At 40.4% G+C, this 27,472-nt stretch overlaps 1 protein-coding gene across 1 annotated transcript in view; it reads right to left on the bottom strand.

The window, feature by feature from the left end:
- Positions 1-4,765: 4,765 nt before the first annotated feature.
- The window catches only part of Apbb1ip (amyloid beta precursor protein binding family B member 1 interacting protein), a 97,763-nt gene continuing 75,056 nt past the window's right edge, over positions 4,766-27,472 (bottom strand). The window contains exons 9-14 of the mRNA XM_055608574.1: positions 25,247-25,390; positions 19,825-19,935; positions 11,729-11,827; positions 10,993-11,107; positions 8,554-8,657; positions 4,766-5,382 (exon numbers count right to left, since the gene is read on the bottom strand). Coding sequence (XP_055464549.1) covers positions 4,879-5,382; positions 8,554-8,657; positions 10,993-11,107; positions 11,729-11,827; positions 19,825-19,935; positions 25,247-25,390 — 1,077 coding nt within the window. The 3' untranslated portion in view covers positions 4,766-4,878. The remainder of the gene's footprint in view (positions 5,383-8,553; positions 8,658-10,992; positions 11,108-11,728; positions 11,828-19,824; positions 19,936-25,246; positions 25,391-27,472) is intronic.

Here is a 27,472-nt window from a genome sequence, read left to right as displayed (position 1 = left end):
CAAATGCTGATTTTCTCTACTCCACTATCTGGCTTCAATATGGACATTGCATTGTGATGCTTATTCTGTGCATCACCTGTCTCAAGTTTGTGTAAACAGGCCACTGTTTGTTCTCTGTATTGTCAATAAAACAAACAGTCCCAATGCTGAGCAGTGGAGAGAATAGGGTGGGACATCCTGATCCAGAGGGGAGGAGAAGGAAGCCAGTAGGAGGAGGAGAGCAGAAATCTGCAGGAGAGGACTTGGAACCACATGGAGAGATGAACCGGACCTAAGATATGACTAGAAGCAGTTATAATGGGTAAAATCTGAATGGTAGGAAACTATGTGGGCTTGGAGGTATAGGATGGAGTAATTATTGCCCAGTATTGTGCTCTAGGTTAACTAAATAAATCCTAGTCTCTATGTGGTGATTTGGGTATACAGCTGGTTTAGGGATAACTGCTGCTTAAATCGATAATAAATATTATTAACCCACAACAAGAGAATAAAAGAATAAAAATATTGTTTCAGATTTTATCATGAGTCAGATTAAATCATGTGTCTTAAAAACTTTCAAATTCAGAGTTTTGTTTATTTATTTTGAGACAAAGTCTCTCTCTATAGCCCTGACTGTTCCAGAACTCACTGTGTAGACCTGGCTGACCTAGAACTCACTGAGATCCACCTGCCTCTGCCTTCTGAAAACTGTGAGTAAAGATATTCACCACCATACCTGGCTCAAGTGCTTTATTTTAAATTCCAGCTGGTCCTGATGACATCATTTTACAAAATGATAGATTTTATAAGCCAAGATTAGTACCATTGTCTTAATCTCTGGCTTTTTGAACACTTCCACATCCAAGTATCTCTCTCATCTTCATTGAACAGAAACATATTTAGCTTTAACTGTCAGGGCTGTTGTAGACAATCCTACTCAGGTCTAGGGAATGCTTGTGAAAGGGCTTTCAGCTAGACAGAAAAATTCTGCTTCACTGAACAGAAATTGCAACATTTACTGCCTGGTGGTGCTTACACCTATAAAAGGTGAACGTCTGCTTGACATTCACTGAAAGCATCCCAAGTTTGTAGGGCTTCTGATCATAAGACCTCAGTATTAGACTTGAACTTACACTAGAAGTGGAAATAGACAAGGGCAGAAAGAGGTGGAGAGACTTAATGTAGCAGTGCTTTGTTTGGTGTCCTATAACCGTGTCAATATTCTTTTCAGTTGCTTTATTTTTTTTAAAAATTACTTAATTTTTTAAATTTATTTTTTTGTTTATCACAATTTATTCACTTTGTATCCCAGATGTAGCCCCCTCCCATGTTCCCTCCCAATCCTGCCCTTCCTTCCTCATCTCCTCCCATGCCCCACTCCAAGTCCACTGATAAGGGTGGTCTTCCTCCCATTTCATCTGACCCTAGCCTATCAGGTCTCATCAGGACTGGCTGCATTGTCTTTCTCTGTGACCTGGTAAGGCTTCCCATCCCTCCTCAGGGGGAGGTGATCAAAGAGCAAGCCACTGAGTTCATGTCAGAAGTAGTCTCTGTTCCCCTTACTAGGGAACTCACTTGGGCAATGAGCGGCCATGGGCTACATCTGTTCAGGGGTTCTAGGTTATCTCCATGCATGGTCCTTGGTTGCAGTTTCAGTCTCAGAAACAACCTCTGGACCAAGATCATTTTGGTTCTGCTGCTCTCCTTGTGGAGCTCCTGTCCTTTCCAGGTCTATCTCCCTCTTCTTTCATAAGATTCCCTGCACTCTGCCCAAAGTTTGGCTATGAGTCTCAGCATCTGCTTTAATACCCTGCTGGGTAGAATCTTTCAGAGGCCCTCTGTGGTAGGCTCCTGTCCTGTTCCCTGTTTTCTCCCTCTTCCAATGTCTATCCCGCTTGCCTCTCTGACTGAGGATTGAACATCTTACCTGCTGTCCTCCTTCTTGCTTAGTTTCTTTAGGTGTACATAGCTTAGTATAATCATACTAAAATCAGTAGCTTTCTTAAAATCTGTATAAAGAGTTAAAATTTGAGAGCATCAGAATCATTGAGTTTTTATAGTCCTTTCTCTTATAAAGAAAGTCTGGTCCAAGTAGAACTTAGGAGATAGGATGTGAACCAACTCTTTGGAACCTGCAAGCTTGATCTCTTAACAATATATTTGAAGTGATGCTTTTGGGGTCTCCTTTGAAACCCATTACAACTGCATCTCTCCTTTTACCCTCAAGGGATTCAGGTCCTGGTCTTTTCCCTTCCCTTATTCACAGTGATGCCTTCCTAGTATCTCTTTCACTAGCCTCATGTTCTGGCTGAACATAGTTTAGAAAGGAATGATTCTTCACTTCCTCTAGCCACTGATGCCAGAGGAAGTGAAAAGCTCTAGACAGATGATAGAAAGTTAGAATTGTAGAGAGACAGTGAAGCAAATGAACAAACAACAGTGAAGGTGGAAAAAGAGGGGGGAGCCAAGAATTTTCTAGAACTAGTCCTGGGACCTGAGCACTTAAGACACGTGCCTTACCTAGGCTTCCTGAAACTGTGCTGTGAATTGTGGAGATGCACTTTTAGCTGCATTTAGCTGCACTAGGTGATTTTGTTATATAAAGTCAGAACTGTAATTGGCACAGTGGATCATTTCCAGGTTGCCTTTATCCTCAGACTGCATGGCTGTCAAGCAGGAATCTATGTTTTCTTCTGTAGATAGGACTAGGGATAGCTACCTGAGTTTGAAATACACTAAGGGACTTGCTACTCTTTTGATTACAGTGACCAGAATTCTAAGCTATACAAATGCTACTGATGTACAGTCGTGGTAGTAGTTTTGTTTGTATTCTGAGACAGGGTCTTGCTGCACAGCCGAGACTAGCCATGAACTTGGTTACGAGCAGGCACTGCCACGCCTGCTTCCACACCTGTGGAATGATCCACATTCATATCCAGATTACAGACCTTAGGAAAGATCTTTTCTCTTTGCTCTCTGTAATGGCTTTATTAATCTATATCCTATCTAAGCAATCTGGACCTCTGTGTGATCACATTTATTCATTCATCACTCCCTACCAAACTCTAAATCTCTGAACCAGTCTCTAATAAAACTATGTCACTATGTGTGTCTGTATTGTTCCAGGAATCTGCATAACAGTCAGGCTTTGCCTGCAGATCAGAAAATTATGATTTTACTACACTGATATAGAATCATAAAACTTAAATAGGCATGAATTAATGTATGTGGGGTAAGGTTAAGTATAGTGTTTGTTTACCTTCAATTTCAAACACTTGCTCAAGTACCAGCAATAATATTTGAAATCACTTTCCTTGAGGCACTCCTCCCTCTATATTCTTGCTTTACTAATTTTAATTACTAAATAAGTTAATTTAAAACTGAATTTGTTTAAAATATTAATTTAGAGCTTACTTATGCCCAAAATTGAAAACTAAACTTAATTATTTTTAATTTAGAAAATAATATATTATTTTTTAAACTCCTAACTACTTTGAGAAAACTAAAGATTTAATTTTTTTTTATACAATTAGAAACAAAAGTAGAGACATAAAACAAACTTTAGAGATTCTCAAAGGCCAACAAGGAGCTCGTCAGAGAAGAGACAGTTGGGTCAGTGAGTGGTTCCTAACTTGTGCAGTTCATCTCTGAGAGAAACAAGCAGCTGCGGGCCACACACGGCCTGTATGCCCAGCTGCTTCATTGGTAGGACATTTGAACTACTGCATCGAGAGATCCCCAAAACAAAAGGTTCAATTATATCTTGCTTTTTTCTTCTGTTTTAAGAAGAAGAGACTGGGCCAGTGAGATGGCCCAGAACGTAAGAACACTGGCTATACCAGCATAAGGACCTGAGATCTCAGACCCACATAAAGGAGGAAAGAGTGCACTCATTCCGTATAAGTGTCTACACGTGCACTCACACAGACACATCACACACAACACTAATGTGGGGTGTGTGCAGCGTGGTCAACGTGTGGGTCCCCTAACAACGGGAGTAGGGCTGTCTCCGACGCTGTTGTCTGCCACTGGATCTCTGTCGTAGCTGGGCTGCCTTGTCAGGCCCCAGGGGGGTATTTGGTTAGTTCTGCTGAGACTTGAGAGGCCTGGGTGGGTTGGTACCCTGGTGGGGGTTTTCCTTTCTCTAAGAAAAAGGAAAAGGGGAAATGGGGGGAGGCAGGCATGAGGACAGGAGTGGGAGAGGAGGGAGGGGGATGGGATCAGGCTGCAAAGAGATTAAAATTAATAAATAAATGAAAAAAGTAATACTATTAAAAAAATTTTTAAAGCAAAAATCCAAACAGTGAAAAGCAGGGTAGCTATCGGTAGCTCAGTGATGCACGCTGGCCTAGGGGTAGGCATCCATGGGTTCTCCCTGGCACTTCAGAACCAAGCAGCCAAGCAGCCCACACAGAAAACCATTATTAAGGCCAGAGTTGGAATCAACCAAGATGTATAAAAGAAATGGAACATTTGCCTTCTTTCTTTTTCCTTTTTTGCTTTTTCTGAAGGTGAGAGACACCAAGAAAAAAAATGGAACAAGGCTTAAGAAGGCACAGGACTTTGAAGCTTTTAGAAAGGTAAATATAAACCATATAAAATTTATACACTGGAAATACACTTCCTAGAAATACTGTTTTCAGACAAACTTTAATTTTTGAAATTTGAGCCTTTTCAACACAATAAAATGAGCCCAAAATATAATTTCAGTGAACCTGGAATGCAAGATAAAATCCACTGTACCCTGAATTCTGCTAGCTTAAAACGTATGAACACAGTATGCACAGCAGTGGAGAGTTTTATATTAGTTGTCGTCGGAAAACATTTTACTAAAATGTACAAGATGCTATAACAACAGAGTACCAAAATATGGATCATCGCAGACACTAACAGAGGTCCCTAGGGCACATTGCCTCTTTTCTTTTGCAAGGCTTTCATGAGGTCTGACATGAAATCTTGCTCGCCGCTCCCTACTGCACCAGGGAGTCCTTGGTTTTCTTGCCGCTTGGGGGGCACTGGGGGCCTTTTGGGGGGCATTGGAGATGACTGGAAGAGACAGGGTGGGGGTGGTGGCGGGGGTGGCAATTCGAGGTCTTCAGCTGCAGGTGGTGGGGGCGGTGGCACGAAGTCCGGTGGCTCCTCCAGGAAGCCCAGGTTTGGCGGGGGAAGTTCGCAGTCGCTGTCCTCCTGGGGCGGTGGGGGCGGCGGAGGAGGCAGGAGGTTCTCTGGAGGGGCAGGGAAGGTACAGTTGCCTCTGCCCTTGGCCTTGGGTGGCAAGGCGGGGCTGCCACAGGTGTCTGAAGATCGTCTTACTGGAGGGAGTGGCGGTGGCAGGCTGGACTTAGGGCGATGATTCTCCCTGGTTGGTCCTGGGCAGTGGTTATTCAAGCCTCGATTGTCATCCTTCAACAAAGTGACAACAGAGCTGTCATGGGCTTTGACAATACATCCATTATGTGATATTGATGCTGATTGGGATTGCCCCATTCCTTCCCACACGGGGACTAAGTGTGATCATGAGCTCACCTTTCTCCAGGTAAGGAATGGTCCCAGTGCCTTTGACATCATTATATGTGAGCTCTGAGTCAGGACTCTGTAATTGGCCATCTCAGCCACATTTCATCTAGGAAGTGTTTACTGCCTTTAGGTCACACACAGACCTTCCTCTGCAAGTCTTACACAGAAGTTGAATGTTTCTCTAAAGTATTAATAAATCCTAACTCCTTGTGGGGGTTCTCTCAGTTTCATTTCCAAGCAGATCTCATCTTGGGGCAACTCAAACTAGAAGCCAGATGTTTCTCTAAGACTCCCTACTCCCAACCTAAGACAGGCCATCAATATCCTGGGAATATGAAGGAACACAAATTTGGTAGTGTTTTTGTGTGTGTTTGTGCTTGTGTGTATGTATATGTGCCACACCTTTGGTGGCATAGAGGTAATCAAGGGGCATCTCAGAGTGTTCACAAAAATCTTCTCGCTTAAAATATGGCCAAGAACTTGGGGCTGGAGAGGTCACAGTCTCTAGGGATGAACCTACTACTAATTATTTTTGCTACATGGACATATTCTTAAAGGCCTCGTAAACATTTATCTCTATATTCTTAGGTTAGTGCAGCTCAGTCCCTATCAGAGAAATGTCTTGTGCAGAGGACAACAGTTAATGCCGAGACTCACACTGGTCACAGTACAGAGAATAAGTATGAGCAGAGTGCTCAATCATAAATGGAATATCTGTGTAATAGACCCTTCCCCCTGGTGCTGGTCCCCTTGAGCAAGGAGGAGCAGAAAGACCGTAAGAGCCAAAGGTTGGGGAAGATGAGGGTGAAAGTGTGTTCTGGATATGACAGGACCGTGGCCTGTGCAGGATCCAGCTAGCTGGTGTTTCAGCACAGGAGGGGGAAGTACAGGGGCTCTCCCCCTAGCTAAGGATTTGTTGACTGTTGATGGCTTTGAGGGGAGGGAGAGTCAGTTTTCTTTAGGGATGTGGTCCCTGGCAGGTTGACCATGATGCAGTGGATGGCCCTATACCCATGAGTATGCAGGCAACATTGGCCTCTGTGGGTTATAAGAAAAAAGAGAACATGAAGTTGGAAAGGAAGAGTGTGTGGGAGTAAGAAGTTCCTGAGAGGAGTTGGAGTGGGGGATTGAAATACCTTGTGTGCATATATGAAATTCTCAGCAAATAAAGAATATTATACTAAAAACCCTTCGCTTAGATATTCTGCTTGGTTAGGATGAAGAATGCAGAAGGGAAGAAACTAAGAGAAACAATCCTGTCTGGGTGATAGCCTTTTTACTGTCCCTGGTGGAGTGCATGTTCCATTGTTCCCTCGATTATGGATGGTATTTCTATGCACTATTGTTCCCGGAACAAAGGTTCCAGTTCCCGGATTTCAGACTTCAAAGGAGGAGCCAATCATACTTTGCTCCTCTACCACAGAGGCTCCCAGAAGGAAGCAGCTGGAAGCAGGACACCTGGTCTAAACTCTTGGTCTACCTTTCTTTTTCTTTTCCTGTGTGTGTGATGAAAGTCAAGCATAAATTGAATATGATGTGCTTCATGTAATAATGAGACCAAGTGAGATAAGCCATTGATGAGTTCCTAACGTAAAATCATGCATGTGTAGAGGACAGAACACCTGGCCTGGCTCTAGACTCTAGACTCTAAAGTCAAGAGAGAACTTGACAACAATAATAACAGCAGTGTATTTCTGTAACAGTGTATTTATATAAAGGCAGCGTCCCCCGCAATTTCAGGCAGCTGAATTGAATGGCTATCTTCTGGTGCAAACTACCATCATTTTAGTTTACATTTTATCAGCTTCTGTTTTATTTTTTTCCCTTAACAGCCTGAACTACAGAATATTAAATTTAGATTTTTCTAATAAAGTACTTTTTGATGAGTTTCAGTTTTTTTTTCACTTATTTACTTGGCATGCTAAGCTTGTGATATATTTCTTAAAAATTTTGGCTCAGGCAGCTTGAGTATTGGTATTAACAGAAATCATTTCTATTCTGGTGTTCGTTTATCTGTTTGGCTTTTAAAAACACTTCTTTTGGACTAATGTTACAGAAATAATGAAAATGTAACGGAAAGAAAATTGCATGGCGAGACTGTCAGGCTTGGATAGAGTAGAGAAACAGCTTTTAAAAGCCTAAAACGGCTTTCAAAAACTATAAGGCTTTCAGTAAACAGTAACATTTACTTTTTACCACTGAAGCGGTGAATGAAGTAAATTATTGAAGCTGTGCACAAGGACTGTAATACGTGGAGACAGCCACAACTATTTAAAGCTGTTCCAAACCCCATGAAATACTCAGTAGAAATTACAGTCTTCTGAGACATCTGAATTGGATAAATAACTGAATTACAATCAACTATTGGCTTTATATACATTGAAATTAATCTTTATTAGTCTCTTTTATAGAAAAAAGTTATGGAGGATGTTATTTTAGACAGCCTATCTATCTATCTGCCTGTCTATCCATCCTTCATTCTTTCTATCTGTCTATCGATCTTCGTAGTGCAGGTGATGGAACCCAGGGCCTCACACCCTCACGCCTGATCTTGGTTAGTAGCTAAATGTTTTTTTTTTTTCTTTCCATCATTCTGAGCATGCGTTCAAGTCATTAGCCAGAAAATATAAAATATGCATTTCATATGTGGACTCTTTTTAGGAGTCTTCTGATCTAGTTTTGGGGTTCACTTCATATAGGGCTTCCAACTAATTTTCAATTGCTCTAATTCATTAAAAAATCAAAAATCTCAAGGGCTAAGAGAACATGAAAGTCACTACATGAAGGAAATCCCTCTGTTACAATAAACACAGCTAACAAACACTTAGGACATGACAAAGCAGTGTGATTAATAGCTGATTCTAACTTTCACCTCCAGCCTTGGGAGCTTTAAGGTAAAATATGACCCCATTTCCTAAATGAAATTATAGTACAGTGTCTTCCCAGTTGTATTTGGAACTGTACTTGGGTTTTTAAGAAGAAGGTACCAGGACCAGCTCAGAAGGCGGGCTTTTTTTAGGTATCGCTCAATAGGCTTTGTGTGGGTTTGCCATTTACCTTAGTTGTTTCCACTTGTGCCTGGGCCTCTTGGAGAATATCACCTGCAGAAGGTGCAGCCTGGGGCACCTGACCATTGGGCTGGCTGGTGCCTGTTTTAAGTCCTGAGGGAGCAGAAGAGAAAATAGAGTGAGAAGGCATTTTCAGTACTCTTCAAGGAGAATCTGCAAATACAAAGCACTTTACATCATAACACAAAAGGCAACACTCACAAATATTTCACAAAACCTTATGAAAAATCTTAGGTCCCGTGTGGGGTATGCTTCTGAGGTTAAGAATGTACTTGGCATGTGTAGAGACTTGTGTTTAGTTAAAAATCACAAGGCTTCTGGTAAACACTAAGATTTTGCAGTGGGCAGCAGTCAATGGACAAACACATAACTGATCAAGGCAGAGAATTAGAGACAGAGTGCTTAGCCCTAAAATGGGCAAATCTTTGTTGCCCTCCATCCACCAAGGTTCAGGGAGTGCCCTTGAAAAGGAGGCGCAAAGAATGTCAGAGCTAGATGACAGGAGGAGGGCTGTGAAATGTTGTCCAGATATCACATGGCTATGGCACTCACAAACTCATACCAGCTGTGCTGACCTGCACAAGAGCAGTCCAGCCGAAACTCAGGCGCTTTCAATTCCTGTGCCTCACTGACGAGCTACTGGCAGCTAATAGCTGCTGGAGAAGGGAAAATTTGTTTGTTTAAAATATGTGGTCACTGGTAGATTTCCCAAGATACCGTGGATATTCCTACATCCAAGCACATAAAGGCAGTACTAACTGGGTTTAGCGTCTTATTTTTAAAAAGAAAGAGGATGTGACCTGAAAGGGGGCCTCACTGGGAGGACTGGAGGGGTGGGGCAGAGATCTGACCAGGCTTCATTGCAAGCATGCATGAAATTCTCAGGAATAAAATATATATATATATATATATATATATATATATATATATATATATATATATATATATATATATATATATATAAATTGCTGTTTGTGTTGCTGACGTTTCATGAAATGACTATTAAAAGAATTTTAACTTGACATTAGGACAGAATTTCCAATGATTTCTGAAATCGCCCTAAACATACTCCTGCCATTTTTTTTTGCATTTTGTATTTGAGCAAAGTGGCATTCTCAGCATTGATAACCATCATAAAATCAGAATAAGGATCAACTCTAAAAAACACTGAAGATGTTCTATGCCTTGCAGTTCAAATATTCAGCCAAGATTTAGTTCTCCATGTAAAAATTAAATGAGGCATCCACATTTCATTAGTATGTAAATTTTATTTCATCTTTAGTAAATGGTAAAATTACATCCATAGAAAATTGTCTTTAAGATACCACTCTTTATGATTCATTATCAGCAAATGTTTGATTTGTATTACTTGCTTTATACTGGACACTGGCTTCTATCTCTACTAGGCAGTTCCCTCAGCTATGCAATGGGGTTATAATCTACATGCTGTGGAGCAATTAAATGTGTAAATTCTATATCCATGATCCAAATCGACCACCGATTGAAAATGAATGATTTGAAAATGAATGACTTTTACTGAACATTTGCAGGTTTTTCTTTGTCACTGTTTCTAAACAAGATAGCATAACAACTATGTACTTGCAAAGTGCTCAAGGGGTCCTAGAGTCTGTCACAGATACCAAAGCCCGGAGCTCTCTGTAGAGCAGCAAGCTCGTTAGGTACCTTAGTTAACTATACCAGCCTTAAAGAATACAAATCAAGGCCGTTCCCTCAAAATGTGACGCCCAGCACTGTGTGTGAGACTCCAGCCGTGAGGTCACTGAGGAAAAGCAGCAGGCATGGTCCCATATCTGCTGAGTGTTCTGCTAGGAACTAATGAGCCTTGAACTGCATCATACTTTGATGTGTGTTTTGATAAGACACATCTTGCAGCCCCCCCTAAAATCATGGGCAATAGTTTATTTATGGGCCTATTTTGAAAAAGTAGCCAAAGTTTGTGAAAAGTCACTTGTAAGTAGACAGAGGGGAGTGCACTCCAAACACTGTCTACAAAGTTTGCTTTCATTTTATTTTATTCTATTTTATCTCCTTCACCTCTTTCTCTCTGTTCTTTGTATGTGTGCATATGTATGTGGACAGATGTGCTCATGCATGTGTGGTGACCAGAGGTTGACAGCAGGATCCCTTCCTTAATTACTTCCTCACATTATTATTATTATTAGTTTTTTAGACAGAGTCTTTCATTACGCAAGGCCATCTAGCTCTGCCCTCTGTTGCCTGGAGCCACAGACTTGTGCCACCACATCTGGCTTTCAGGATGCTGAGGATCGGGAACTCGGTTCTCATGCTTGCATAGCAAAACTTTCCCCACTGAGCCAGCTCCCTAGTTTCTTAGAGTTTGCGTTTTCAGTGTATAGGCATGAGCCCCAAGCTTGGTGACGGCATGTGAATCTCTTCTTTGCTTTACCTGTAGAAGGCTGAGCTGACACTGCTGTACCAACAGTCCCCAGGTGTGTCCACCGAGAGGCCAGCCCAGCTCTCACCACAGCCCGCTGATAGTTATCATACAGGGTCTTCCCATACTAGGGAGGAAATAGAAGAAGGAAAGGAATCCATTTATTTCAAATTTTGTATTCCACTGCAATACAAATCTTGAGAGAGAAAAAAGTGCCATAATTCTTCTGGTCCAAGTTGGTTTGGGGGACTATATTTCACAGATTGCTCTTTCAAATGTTAACAATGTTTTAGATTAGCACGATCGCTGAATTCTCCCATCTACACATCAGAGGATAGGGCTAGCCACAAAATTTTGATCACAAGTCTTCATGTAACTGTTCAGTAGAGTTAAATGCCCTCCTTTGCACTCTCTCCCTTTTATGGTGGGATCAACCCCAGGGACTCACACTTGCCAGGCAAGTGCTCTACCACTAAGGCACACACCCTTAGCCCAATCTCGAGTTTCTTAATTGCACATATGTTTGCAATTCTTTCTGTGAATCTGAAAAGTCAGCTCTGATTCTCAAGCCCAAGGATGGGTGTGTTCTTGTGTGGTTAATACTATACCATAGTGAGTGACTCCACTTATGGGGGGTACCCGACAAACAGACAAGACAACATCTGTACTCAGGAGTGGCCAAATGCTGGTGCTGGTAAGCGACCTTGTTGGCTTACCCAAGAACACGTGAAGCTGAACTCACACTCACCTTGGCGATCCTTATTCCCATAATCCACTGTCTGAGAGTTCTTGCGTCATCGCAGCAGAGATACTTGATATACTGAGATTCCTTCTGAATTTGAGGGTGCTGCACAGAAGCAGTGTTGAAGACAATTAACAGACTCAGTTATTAAAAGCCCAAAATACCTTTCGAAATAAAAAATACTTAAAGAGAAACCAAGACAATATATATTTACTGAGATGGTGGCAAAAGTATCTGGTTATAGTTTTATCATCAGGACAAAGGCGTCATTGTGAACCCCAGGCTGGCCTCGAACTCATGATCCTCCCATCTCAGTTTTCCCCGTAGCTGAAATTACATATTAGTACACCCAGCTATAGGAACTTTTAAAAACTGCTAAACTGGCAGCCTGGTGGCACAGGCCTGCCACCTCAGCTACCATGGAGACTGAGGAAAGAGGACTGCTGAGTTGAGATCTGCTTGAGGAACTTCATGAGACCTTGTCCCCAAAATAAAAGGTACCAAAAAGGCTGGGGGTGTAGTTTAGTCATAGCATGCTGGTTAGGCTGTGTGAGGCCCTGGTCCAACACCCAGCACTATTAAGAAAAAGGTCAAACTTTGAACAGATTTAAGAAGCCTGTTATATGCTCTAATCCTAAATACTTCAGTGCATGTCAGTAATAATTTTATTTCTCACTTTTAAATGCTGGAATCTTTCACATCTGTCCCTCACTGTAACCAAGTTGCTTCTCTATTTATCAGATAAAGAGACTTACTTGGCAGTTTATGTCACAACACTAATGCTTATAAAAATCATGGTCTTATTACCTTTCCCCCCAAATCTAGCCCACGGGTCATTTCTTTTACAAAGACTGATCTCCCACACACATGGGCATATCCTCTGCAGAGAGGATGGCATGCAGAGTGTTTTTGTCTGTCCTTAAGTGGTCATAAACAATGTGTGTGCACACATGTGCCTGTGTGTGTGTGTGTAAGCATGCATGTGTGCAGGGCTTATATAGGCCCCAGGAGTTCATGGAAATCTATGTGACACACAGAAGATGTGTCTCTTTCTTGGTTCTCTTTCCGTGCAGCTCCTGTTTCTGTCTGGCTTTGACATAGTGAACTCTATTGGATGGGAACTTTCCTGCCTTGTTTGTTTTGGAAGATCCTTGGTACTTAGTACATGCCAGGCACATGGCAGAACTGCAGCCCAGATGCCAAAAATAATTGTTTAAAGAAATAAATAAGCATAGCATTCACTATTGCATTAGAAATATTGCAGCCATAGGGGAAGAGGCTGGCAACTAAACCTAGAGTCTGAAGTATGTGTCTTGACAATCTTTATGGGTCATTATAACTTCTATTACATTTTATTGTATAAAAAGTACCAACTAAAATGTGTGCATGTGTGTATGTGTGTGTGTGCGTGTGTGGTTTCTTTAGAGTCACTTGCTAGTCTTGCCCGGATTCGCATGAACCAGTGCTACTAACGACCAAAGAGATGCCAGATCTGGGAGCATCTACTTCTGGCTTCCACGGGAGAGAAGGAGTGAAACAGCAATTCCTCTCTAAGGTGCTGCATAGACTTTTCTACTCTTGCATTCAGCACACTCACTGATCTTCAGGGAAGCAGCTAATCTTCAAAAGTGATCTGAGCACAGGACTTAGCATTATATTTGACATGCCCAACCCTGCAAGACACATAGACTATAAGAGCTCTAGTTAATTCAGGCTCTCTGTCTCTGTGTCTCTCTCTCTGTGTGTATGTGTGCCTGTCTCTCTCTTTCTTGGTTTTTCTGATATAGGGTTTTTCTGTGTAACAGCCCTGGCTGTCCTGGAACTCACTTTGTAGACCAGGCTGGCCTTGAACTCACAGAGATCTGCCTGCCTCTGCTTCCCGAGTGCTGGGATTAAAGGTGTGCGCTACCACCACCTGGCCTAGTTCTGGTTTTAAAATGATAAAACTGGTGTTTGGAGAGCTCACTATATGTCTCTTGACCCTATAGAATTTCTGAACTTATATTGAGCCACTGAATACAAACACCAGACTGTAAAGATACTACAGGGGAAAAAAACAAATGAAACCAAAAGGAAACAACAATTACAAAAAACCCCAAACCCAGGAAATGTAAAGATTTTCTGTCCATGGTTTTTCTTGGAACTGAGAAAAGATGACCCTTTTAATCAGATTACTTCCTTTACTGAGGCGATTTCAGCCCTCAGAATTGTATGAGCCTGGGCTAGAAGCCAGTTCAGCCTGGCCTAGAAGTCAGATTCCTCATTCCAGACAACACCACTGGGTACGCAGACTACTGCTGTAGTTCTCCAGTCCACCCAGCAGATGGCGGCAAATACTTTTGGATGGCTGCTGCACCCTGTATTGTTCTTTTGTTCAAAGCTTGCTCAGAAATTCTCAATGTTCCCGTTAGTACTGTAAACCTTATTGCAACAATCACGTTCTCGGGAGGACCTTAAAATCGGAAACATCAATCAAATCAAGCAGTTATGTCCAATAGCAAAAAGGATTTGCTGCATTTATTAACCTCAAGGTCATATTGGTAGCTGGAATGTGGCGTTCCATAAATGCCCGCAGTATTCTCAGCAACTATATTCACAAAACCAAACCAAAGCGCTTGAACCAGTATCAGTATCAGAACAACAGCTGCCTGACTTACAACAGAAGTTGTGTTCTGACTACCATGTCAGAAGAGCATTGCTCTCATCAGCAATTCATATTTAAATTCTTCTTAAGAAAGCACCAGTAGTGAGAGTGATGGCTCAACAATTAATAGGGCTTGCTCCACAGGCATGAAGACCACGGATTGGATTCCAGCGCCCCGTAACAGGCTGGGCATCCTGGCTCTGAGCTGGGCAGAGCCCAGGAAGCTTGTCGGGGTTTACTGGCTTCCAGCATGAGGAGTGAGGCCCAGCTTTAAGAAGAAGACACTAGATGGCCTCTTCTGGCCTCTGCATAGACTTGCACACACATATGCACATACATTTACATAGATATACAAACATGTAAAGAAATAAGTAAAGTAATAGAAAAATGTCTATTTTTCCTCCTGAGACATTTAGAAATATGCTGCTGCTACCTCGGGCTTACTATTACTATTAACTGTTTCATGTAACTGTGGTTTTGGGGAGATCATAGGAGTCCAGTTCTCAGAAGCGGTCTGCAAACTGTGTACAATGAAGTGCACCGGTGTTCGCGTAGCGGTGCCCACTCCCCTTGAGAAGTACAGTACTTAATATGTTTAACAGTAACATACTTAAATGTTATTCACCTAAATAAAGTAAAATATGATCATACCCTGAAATCAGATGGCTTTAATATAAAACAGAGGCCTCTATGTTTCTCCCAATCCTCCGACTTTGTGGTTCTGAGGTGAGCTGGTTGGTAGACACTAACTTCACAATTTGGAGATTCTTCAGGCTCTGGGACTTTGTCACAGAGCCTGTCACAATGCTGGCTTTGGTCACCTCACCTCACCTCACCTCACCTCACCTCACCTCACCTCACCTCACCTCACCTCACCTCACCTCACCTCACCTCACCTGTGTTATAAGGAAGGGCTCACTTCCTTATCTTTGGTGGATAAATCTTTGGTGGACAATCTTTGGTGGATAAATCACTTGCAAAAGGGCTTAAAGAGAGCACTGGATCAGTGCCATGAGCCAGAAGTCCCTCATCATCCTGTTGCTCCTGATCTTGAAAAAGAGGAGCTCCTAGAGCATGTGAGGTCACAGCCATTACAGAGCGTTCTTGCTGAAAGAACAGACCCTAATATCCTCTAAACTTACAAAATGGTTGAGTACAACAGACACAGTTAGGCAACTTATCTTCATGTAAAGATAACATCAGAATCCAAACTAGAATAAAAGCCCTGGGAGCTGACAAATATCATCCCGGGTATGTAAACAGATAGCTCCTACCATAACTGAGGAATGGTGGAGACATCAAATGTGTGATTATTTTCTGGTTTCACAGTAAAAAGTTTAAAAAGGGCTGAAAAGACATTTTGAGTGAGTGTCAGAATGTTTGGGGAATATCAAGAAGGTTTAGAGAGAGGCAGCATCTAAGGTGGAGTTGTAGTCAGGGCCCTCTGCTGGGGCAGGCCCTCTGTTTGTAGGCTCTGGGGGCTACTGGACATTTTAAAGCAGCGATGAAGCCAAACTTTGGGCAGAGCTCAGGGAATCTAATGAAAGACGGGGGAGAGAGAAGGACCTGGAGAGTTTGGGAGTGCCACAAGGAGAGCAACAGAACCAAAAATCTGGGCTCAGGGGTCTTTTCTGAGACTGATACTCCAAACAAGGACCATGCATGGATATAACCTAGAACCCTTGCACAGATGTAGCCCATGGCAGCTCAGTATCCAAGAGGATTCCCTACTAGGGGAACAGGGACTGTCTCTGACATGAACTCAGTGGCTGGCTCTTTGATTACCTCCCCCTGAGGGGGAAAGCAGCCTTACCAGGCCACAGAGAAAGACAATGCAGCCAGTCCTGATGAGACCTGATAAGCTAGGGTCAGGTAGAAGGGGAGGAGGTCCTCCCCATCAGTGGACTTGGAGAGGGGCATGGGAGGAGAAGATCGAGGCAGGGTAGGATAGGAAGGGAATGAGGGAGGGGGCTACAGCTGGGATACAAAGTGAATAAACTGTAATTAATATAAAAAATAAAAATTTAATTAAAAAAACAGTGATGATGCTGAAGTTGACATGGAAGATGAGCTTGACGAATGACTAGAGAGAGAAAGGAGCAAGCGGGAGACACTGATACAAAATTAGAAGGACCTTAAGGATGAGAAGTGGGAGAGTGAAGGGATTTAAGGGTGATTTCTCTGTAGTTCATAGCTTGGTAAAACAGGTGCCTATTGCAGATTCATGTCTGAGGTAAAAGGAATGTCACACTACTGTGCATGATGGGTATTGATAGATATCATCAGGTTAAGTTGAAGTTACATTGAATTAGTGTGTGCCCATCACGCTCCTTCCTTATAAGAAGAGAAGAATAGACACAGACATGCGCAGTGAAGATGATCATGTGCTGATACAAAGGGGGCTGGCATCACCTAGCTGCAAGAAAAGAAATGCAAGTGCTGAGGCAAACTCCAGAACCCAGGGAAGAATCCAAAAGTCTTCAGACTTCTTTAGAAGTAACTCAGCCTTTTTCCTTTGTTCTTTTTTAAGACATGATCTCATGCTGCCCAGGGTAGCCTTGAACTTAGGGCTCTTCTGCCTCAGACTCCATAGTGTTGGAACTTTCCATGCTGAGCTCTAGCCTTGTGTGTGTGTGTATATATATAAGAGGACAACTTTTGAGAGTCATTTCCCTCCATCACCATGGTTCCAGAAACTGAACTCAAGGTATCAGGCTTGCATGACAAGCACTTTTCCCCCAACGCTGATTTTAAAACACAAGAGTACTAAATTTCTATTGTCTTTAAGTCAATTAGTAGTGTGTTGGGGAAAGAGTGAGTGGAAAAGTATTACAGAGGTGACGGGATCATTAATTTGGGGAGAGAAAACTAAGAGAAGGGATTGGTAAAGATGGTGAGGAGGTGGAGCCACTGTCTAGAAGGTGATGGTTCAGGTACCCCTTGGATTTGTAGTTTCTACAGGTGAGAGGTGGTGAGCCCATTACCACAGTTAGGACTATTTTGCATATAGGTAGTAGCTGGACTATGACAAGGAATATAAATTCTCAGAGAGAGCAGCAGCAGTTAAGGTAAGAATCACACTCAACCACATTCAAAGCCAAGTGTGTATGACTTTTTCTGCATTCCCAGCTTTAAACCTGCAGTTTTTTCTGAATCTCAGCAGAAACCCCATTTACAGTAAAAGGCATGTCTTAAATGCCTTATACATTTCTCGTGGCTGATGTTTTTGCCTTGCCAGATTGTAATCCTATATCAAAGTACATTTGGAACTACACTATACTCTTACTACAGAAGAGAGAAAACATTTCTTAACAACCCTTAAGACATAACATGAAGGTCACTAAAATGGAGATCACTCTTTGAGAAGTCCATAGCCATGCCAAAGCGTGTCTTCTCATTTCACTCCGATCCTCTATCAACTCATGTGCGTAAATGTATACTAATCTTTCTTGTAAATAAACTCCAACTCTACTTCAAATAGGCTCATCCTAAAATATTTTCTGCAGCCAAGTCTTGGCTTCACCTAAGTGGAAATCTATGAGAATAAGGCAAGTCCCAGGCTACTGACAGCCATTCTGGGCTGCACCATCACTAATAATCTGGAATCCTAGCAAAAAGTGTCTGGAAGAACAGCACCGGAGCCACACTGCTGAGCTCTCATCTGGACTTGGGTACTTAGAGCTCAAGTTCTACATCCATGAACGGAATGCCTTAAAACTGCCATTATCATCACCATCCTTACAACACAAGCAGTGGGTACAGATGTGCAAAACTCAGAAGGAGGCAGGGTGCTCTTTCAGCTCTTCCTGACCCCAACTGTGGGACCCCAAGACCTTTGTACTTAGGGATATTGTTCCTGGAGTGTTTTCTCTTCAGTTACTATCTCCCTCTCATTTCATTTGTCTTTTGCTAAATGTCACTATCTTCCCCTGACTATGGGATCCACGGGAACCCTGGCCCTAGCTCTGGTAGGCTCTGTCCCATATCCTGCTCTGTTTAGATTCACAGCTGTATTATTTGTTACCGGTCATCACATGCTTTTCTTCAATGCCAGTACCTCACACTGACCATAAACTCGAAAACAGGGATCATTATACATTTGGCTTACTTCATTTACTATGCACCTGGAATGTGCTCAGAAGATAGCTGTCATTCAGTAACCGCTGAGTGAGTGAGTGAGTGAGTGAGTGAGGGAGTCCAGCTCTCTGCGTCACTTCAGTCCCTTTACAGCCATGGTTCTGGGTTTCACCTGATGACCACAGGATTTCTCAACAGGAGCATTGTCAGCATTTGGGCCAGGTCACCCAGGTGCGGGCTTGTTTTGTGCATTATTAACATCTAATGGCTCTGCCTTTGACTAGATGCCAGTAAGCAGTGCCTGGTACCTGTCTCAAGTTATGAATGTCAGAATGCCTCTAGACATAACCAAGAATCAAAAGTCCCCGGATAAAAACCACTGGGAAAGTGTCGTGATGATTAGGCTGGTACGGTGTTCATCATTGTTAAAATTAGTGACAAATTACTAAACGTTGGATACATAGTAATGGAAAGAACAGTATGTTTAAACAAAAGCCATATAATATTGAGTCCTTAATGAAGCCAGGAATTCCAGAAAATATTTTATTACAATAAGCAATAGTAATTGTTGATAGAGACAAATTATTGAATGGCTTGGCTGAATTATTATATAAAGACTAAGAACAAATGCAAACAAACTTACCTTAGTCTTAAGTCCAGAGCTCTGTAGGTCAAAAGATACTCAGTACATCAAGTGTACTTTAACAATAACCCATCATGGTCTGAGATTCTAATTTTAAAATGTGTAAGCTACATCAAACCTCTGTAATGCACACCGTCTTCTGACAACACACACCGTGAAGAGTTTTACAACCCAGGCCTGGCATGGTGCCACCCACCTGTAGCTCCAGGACTTGGAAGGTGAAAGTAAAAGGATCAAGGGGCCTAGGACAGCGTCAGCTATATAGCCACCTTGAGGCCAGCCTGGGATACATGAGACTTAAAAAAAAAAAAAAGGTTTACAGCCTTTTTAAGTTTTTCTTCTCTGTATTATTTTTCTATAAAACATTGGCAAGATCATATAAAAAAAACTTCATACAGTGGAACAATAATACAATTAGTAAAGAATTGAAAACTGGTCTGTTTTATTAGTGGAATTTTAAATTAATTTGTTCAAAATATGAAACTTATATTTCCAGAATTGATAAAGGCCTGGACAGATTTAAAATTTTAGGACCAGGTGAACTCTTTGGAGGACGTAAGTTAATAGATATACCGTACTTTGTTATTTTGTTATTTTGTTACTTTGTTATTTTGGTTTAAAGCTACACATTTTAGAATATCATACTTAAATTTTATGAAATAATACTTAACATTTTTCCTTAAAAGCAAATAATAATTAAAATGGCTTAGAAGTTTAAATCAGTAATTCATGACATACCTTTAAAACGAAGCAGTGCTCGGTGGGTGCTTTGTATTTCATTTTACACTGAATCCCATAGTAAATGTTAACATTTTCAAACTGTATAAAACATGCCAGATCTCGGGATGTCTAAGAAGACAGGAAAAAAAAAATCTCTGATATGGCAGTTACTAATTTCCCCAGTTTTTTTTTCTTTTTGATGCTGCAACAAACGTTCATTTAGTAGATAAAATATTGAATTTTTAGATAATTTATATGAACATCTTCTGTGCACAGTTTTCTTTAAGCCAAGCCAGCATAAAAGATGACAATCAGTGCGGGTCCTGCAAGGGAAGGAAAGATGACATGGCTGTCTGAGCATCTCTCCTGAACTCTTGGACTGAGAATCAACTGACCATGCACTGCTGTTACTGATAAAATCACAACAAGGTGATGACCACTGTCGGGAACTTTACTGTGACTTTTGAAGTCAGTAGTGGGATTTGTGATTAAGCATCAGAAAAATAAAAAGCAAGTCCCCTCAGGATGCACAATGAGCAGTAAATTTGATATTTAGGAAATCAGCATGCGCTCCGTGTTCTTTCAGGCCTTCTCTTTAGGCTGCCAGGGTTGCCATGGAAACAGAGACCTCTTCTCTGTGGATAAAATGTGTTGTGAAAATGGCAGCCCCTAATCTACATATTTGGTTCCACCTCGATTACACATTTGTTCTGCTATTTGTTGCCTTTTCCTGCATGTTCTAGAACCCCACCTAGTTACTGAACAAAGAATATAGACCAGGAACGCTATACCATACTCGATAACTTACTCCTGTAGGTAAAGCAGGATTATTTTTCTTTTCTGATTTTTAATTACAAAACAACATACACTCACCACAGTTAAATTTATATCATACACATTTTCTTTTATCAGCTCCTCCTTCTTCCTGTTTTTATTCCTCTTTAGAGGTACCACAGGTAAAATAGATTGATAGAATCCTAAATGTTCTGTAGTATAGTTTTTCTTGCATTTTATTTATTTATTTATTAATCATCTATCTATCTATTATCTATCTAACAAGTATTTGTTTCTCTTTAAGTTAGGCATAGACCTTCTTATATATATACATATATAATTGTATAAACATATTATACATATATACACATATATACCTACTCACATATTTATGTATATAATTGTTTTCTCAATGATGGAACCCAAGGCTTGTGCAGCCAGGGTAGTAAAGGCTGTTTTCTGGACTCAGCAAGGCAGTTGCACATAAGGAACTCACAGAGGCCAAACAAAATCCCAGCATAGGGTGGGGAAATGGGCAAAAAGCTGCTGCGGGAGGGAGAGCCAGGATTTTTTAAGGACGTGACTCCTGATAGGCCAACCATCCTTCAGAGATAGCCAAATACCCAAGAGGATTCAGGCAACAGAAATTAGACTCAATGAGTTAAAACAAACAAAAGACAGAAAGCTGGCTAGGTAGGGAAAGGAAACAGATATGAGATAAGTTGAGGGAAGGGAGGTGAATATGATCAAAATACATTGTATGAAACTCTAAAATGGTTAATGAAAATTTGAATCACACATGAGCCTTCACTACAAACACTGTTTCCTTACTTGTTTACATTCCTTGTTAGGACACATTGCATGCGTATACTCACAACACATGAGAAGATATTTGACGCTTGATGTCTGCACAGCATTCTGCTGTATAAATAAAACTAACTACTGTACTGTAGTTGACCAGAGATTAATACAGCTTTTGCCTTTATAAAAATGGTGTGTATGTGAGTATTTCCACGGATAGGTTACCAAAGGTGCAACCTCTGTCCAAAAGGGCTTGCCTATGTAACCCCTTACATCACACAGGACTTACCAGCTATTCTCAACCTGGCTGTACCATTTTATGGTCAGGTTCTTCATTCCCAAGAATGTCTTGTTTTCTTACCCTCTTCCTACCAACATTGTCAATATTGCTGATTTTGTCAATCTGTTAACACATTTACTGGTAAGGTGGAATAGCTTTCACTAAGCTAATTTCTATATTTTTCCTGGGAATTCTTACTAAATAATCTTTGCTGTTTGTCTGTGAGCATGTTATTTTTTTCTTGTTGATTTGGTGAAGTCTTTACACATGATGGATATTTACACTTGGTAATATATGTTACAAATGTCTGACCATGTAGCTAATCCTTAAAGTCTTGTTTGGTATCATTATCCATAAGAAATTTAAAACAACTTTATGTGTTCAAAACCTTTCTCCTTCGCATTTTGAATTTTATTCTTGACTTGTCTTTGTGCCCCAGAATTACGAAGATATCAACTCAATATTTTCTTTCTCTTTTTTGGCTTTAGGGTCGATTTTAAAGACATTTTAATTAAACTAGGATTTGATTTGTTTCATGTGCTGAAGTAGAAAACTTTTGAAAATGGGTGTACAGTTATTTCAATACTATTTATTCTCTTGAATTCTACATTGTTTTTCCACTGCTATAGAATTCTGTAGAATTCTGTGGGATGTTAGTTGGCTCTTCGTTGATCTGTTCATTTATAACTGCTTTCTTTTATTGTAATCTAATGTTTAACCTCTGAGAGATGAAATTTTAGATCAATGTTCTCTACAGTTTCATGGGCTCTGTTTGGGGACAGCATTTCTTTTTTATTAATTTTGCAGTCAGTCCTTGAATCTTAAGTAAAAGAAATATAACTGGAATTTTCATAGACTTATAGAACCACTTTCTTTGTAAAGTGTTTTATTGTATGTAATATATACTTTGAACATTTTTATTTATTTTACTCGTATTTATTGTACACTTGTCACTCCTGTTCTGCCAGAATCTTGAGTTATGTTCTATTTGTATGTTGCTTATATAAAGTAAAAATGATTTTTGACTTGCCAGTTTGTTTGGTCACAATGATTTTCTAGGCAAGTATCTTCTCTTGTGAAAACAGCATGCCAGTTGTGAACAATGTGGTTTGTGACTTTTCTCAATGACTGTCTTTCTGACTTTGTTCCCTAACCTCTTCTCTAATGTTTGTGGCAATAATGAGAGAAATTGCCCAACTTCAAGATGAACAAGGGCTGTTTTACTTAGTGAAGTGTTTGTTCTAGCCTTATTTATATGACATATTAAACTGCTTAGGACATATCTGTTGTAAAATAAAACAAATCATTTTTGAGGCAATGATGAATGTCCAGTGTGAGACTGGAGTAAGGTGGCAGAGTGAGGAAGTATCAGGTCTAAGAGTCACACCAGAGTAAAAGGTTAAGTGGGCAACATCAAGGGTTACCCATAAGCCACAGAGACAGCAAGGTCGCTTCAGTACTGATTAAGGAAATCTGTAGTCCATAAACATGTCATCTTGTGAAGCCGTATTCTGCTTAGCCTAGAAGATATATTCTAAAGCTTTTTATAGGTGAACAAAAACAGACTGTCCCAACTCTGCAAGAAAAGACCTCAGCAAAGGTTAAAGATCAGAGCCAGTGTTAAAAATCAGACTTAGAACAACAGTTTATTACATGCTTCTAGATGTGAGCCAATAATCCCAGAATGCCATGCAAAATTTAATGATGTCTAAAACACTCTGATAAGTTAGAAACATAATGAAATAAGTACACCTCTGAGAACACTGACTGTTTAAAACATGAGATGTAAATTTAATGAAGATCTTAAGAATTCTAAGATTTTAGATAAAATATGTTTGATCACAGTGACCATGGAACAAGGGGGTTAATATGAGGGAAAAACATTTTCAGACTAGAGTAGGCCAGGCTTGGTAGGATGACCCCTGACTTTAAAACATGTCATTTTATTTTCATGTTCAAGAGAAAGCTACAGAAAATTCAAATGTGCCTCAATGATTTTGTACTGTACAGCATATATTGTGTAGATTTTGTAGTACCACAGAACCCATGGAACCACCATAGCTAACCTGGTAGCTTAGATTATCAATTTCCTCCTGATATCTCTGTGTCTCGCCCTCATCAGATAGATGCTTTCTCATGTAAGTGCCATTTTTATTTTGTACTTTGTTATCATTTTTCTATGTGATTGTGGTAGTTTTGATCTGGAACCACCCCCAAAGGGTCATATATTAAGGCCTGTGGCATGCCTGGGAGGTGGAAGAGACAGCAGAAGAGAGTGGGCTGGTGAGGTGTTCCCAGAAGGGGTTGTGGGACTCTGGCTTCTCCTCTCTTTTGCTTCTGACCCTGAGGTGTAGTGAGAATTTTGGAATTTTGGTATAAGAATATGTTTTTGTTTAATCCCAGGTGTAGGGATATGAGCCAGCTTCACAACAGCTGACTATGATTTGCCTCTGGAAGGCATGTAATTTTGCCAGCTACAGATAGTTTCTGCAATTGTGTGATGTTTGGAATTCTGGAGACTTTTCAGAGATCATATAAATGCTAGGGCCCTGAGAGGAAGGGTGGGTTGTTGGTTGATCATTGGTTGGTTGTTGGTTGCTGTTGGTTGCGGTTTGTTAGGTAGTCATGTGCAAAGAAGAAACAACAAGAAGAAATTAGACATCTGATGGGCAAAGATCTTGCCTCAGGGAGCTCAGCACCCCTAATCAGCAGGAAGTGCTCTAAGGATAATGTCACCCCCTTTCCAACCCCTGTCTTTATTCCGGGATCTCTTTCCTTTCCTTTCTATCCTTTTTTCCTTCCTTATCTAGTGTTAGGGGGTTGAAAGGGAGGAAGGAAAGGGGTGGAGAAGGGCAGAAAGAAGAACCCACAAAGTAGCAAATGCTGAGGTAATGGCTTTTCTGCCCTGTCCCGCCCTGTGAGGGGCTGCCTGCCAACAGGCACAAACAACAGGCTGATCTCCAGAACAAAGCCAATTTTGTCTTAAAAATATTCACTTTAAGTTTTGAGATTTATAATTATATAATTTCCCCATTCCTCTTTCCCCACTCCGTCTCCCTCCTCCCCATCTACCCATCCTTGCTCTTCAAATTCATGGCCTCTTTTTTGTTAATTGTTCATACGTGAACATGTATATACACATTATGTGTATATACATACATTTCTAAATACAACACTATGTTTTCAGGGCTGACCCTTTGGTACTGGATAACCAGTTGGTGTTTTCTTCCCGGGAGAAGACTATTTCTCTCATGGTCAGCATTCCTAATTGCTCATAATTCTTTGTAGAGGGCTGAAGCCTCAGGGCTTTCCCCATCTGCATTAGCACTCTATTGTCCTCTTTGTTCAGCTCCGGTTTAGGCAGCTGTGCTGGTGAAACTTTATGGGAGTAGCTTTTGATATTCCTAGGAGACACAATCTCACAGCAAACTCCCTGTTTCTCTGCTCTTCCAATCTTTCTACCCCATCTCCTGCAATGACCCCCCCTCCACACACACACACTCCCGAGCCTAAGGGATAAACCTATGTTTTTTAAGAAATTGATGGTGTCAGATATTTTGTTGTACTAACTGAAAGATGACTGACCTTAGTCTTTCCTTTGGGAACATAATAAATTCCAGAAGCTCTCAGAAGAAAGTAGCGCCGTTTCCAGGATTTCTTTCCATCTTCTTTCAAATAAAGAGCTCCTTCAAGTTCTGGAACTATGATGGATGTGCCACAGAAACTTTCCTGAAATTGGAATATAGAGGCATAAAATACACACTCAGTTCACATTTAAAGAACAGTCCCAGTTAAGTCAATTCTGATGGAAATGGATTGAACACATTTTCTTTATGTGCTGTTTGCCAGTGGGGAGGAAGGAAGGACAAAGTGTCACAGGATCCTGGGTTCTATGTGAAGACTTCTTTCACACCAGGATCACAAAATCTCAGTTCCTGTTTTTGTAAAAACGGAGTACTAGTTTGATTTCGGCTCTGATTATAATCAACAAAAAACTAAAACAAAACCGAAGACCAAAACAACAACACCGTCAGTTATACTCACAACCAACCAACCAACCAACCAACCAAAACAAAACCCCAAACCAAAACAGTAACAACAAATGTTGTAACCTGCTTAAATTCTGTTGAGACCTATTTTATTTCTTAGCATAACTATGGCTCCTCTGTTAACACCTGCAGAAGTCTTCAAGTCTCCATTTTGATTATGTCTCTACGGTTTCATTTCTCAAACTTTGTTACCTGGACACTTTATGAAGTCCCCAATTGCAGAACCAATCAAATTAAAGGTCAATTAGAAATGCTTTGTGTAGCTAGTCAAAATGATGTAAGGTTGCTTCCTACACCTGGATACTTGTGTTTTTGTTACCTGGTTGTAACCTAGCTATGGTTTGTTTCCTACACCTGGTTACAGTTTTGTTACCTGATTGCTACCAGGTTACTTTTTTTGGTTTTGTTTTAGTATTAAAAAACCTGCCTAAGGAGCAGACCAATCTCATTGTCTGGCCCTGGAGTCCAGATTATAGCCCTGAACAGTCAGTTTCTAATTTAGCATTCTACAAACCTCTGTTGGATTGAGTCTGGTGTCTGAGTGGTCAGTGGTTACTCCTGAACCCATAACACAAAAAGCAAAACAAAAAGAGAATATTTTATCACCAGTAAGTAGTAAATAATTATTACATAATTCTACACATAAACTAAGTCAGTATTTTATTATTTAAAGTTTTCACACACAAGAAAGGCCATTATTAATACTATAATATACAGGAAAGAGCATATTTTCTAGGTATAGATTTTTTAATCTTCACACTTGCATAGAAATTTATAATTTTCAATGATTTTTAAGAGAAGCAATCCAATACATATTATTGTATCTTTTTGCTTCGATACTCAAATTTATTATTTTCTCTTAAAATTATAATTCCCAGTAAAGTTTCATAAATGCAAAATAATTTAATTTTGCATCTTCCAAAGTAGACCTCTGCGTAGAAGATCTGGAGAATGGCTCTGTTCACATTTCTCCCAGTGACCCTCCAGTTCAGGTAGTAGTTGGCTTGTTAATCATCTATTGAGTTTATTTGGGTTTTTGGCTCAAAGCTGACCGTGGAACAACGCACATTTCCCATAACATAACAGGTTTTGTATTTTCATCCACATTCAGTTGTACATGCTTTTGAAATTAAATGCAAAGGGCTATTCATGCAACTGTATCAATCCACACACAGTAGATTGCCCTGTTAGAGACAGCTAATTTTTCATCATTGTTGAAAACACATGGCTATGGCAGGAAAACATTTCTTTTCTATAACAGTCAGTGTTCATCATCACTAGATATGTTCAGAACCCTTCCTCTCCTTGCTTTTGGGGTCACCTGGTGTTCCATCAATTCATTCTAGAGCAGTGGTTCTCAACCTTCCTAATGCTGTGACCCTCTAATACGGTTCCTCATGTTGTAGTTACCCAAACCATAAAATTATTTTGTTGCTTCCTCATAATTGTAATTTTGCTACTGTTGTGAATTATAAAGTAAATATCTGATATGAAGGATATATTTTCATTGTTATAAATTGAATATGATTAATGCATAGTGATTAATCACAAACCAATATGTAATTGTATGTTGTGAATATCTAACAATACAAAAGGTTATGTATTGCATAATTTATTAATGTTCTCTATGATTTACCATTCTGTGTGTGTGTGTTGTTTTTACATATCTGTTACTATCACAAGGGAGCTCTATTTACACACACACATATATTCTGAGTATATATATATATATATATATATATATATATATATATATATATAT

Source organism: Psammomys obesus, unplaced genomic scaffold (assembly GCF_907164565.1).
Source record: "Psammomys obesus unplaced genomic scaffold, mPsaObe1.curated_primary_1811, whole genome shotgun sequence".
Taxonomy (NCBI): domain Eukaryota; kingdom Metazoa; phylum Chordata; class Mammalia; order Rodentia; family Muridae; genus Psammomys; species Psammomys obesus.
The sequence above is the reverse complement of the archived record's forward strand: the minus strand, read 5'-3'. Positions and strand labels throughout refer to the sequence as shown.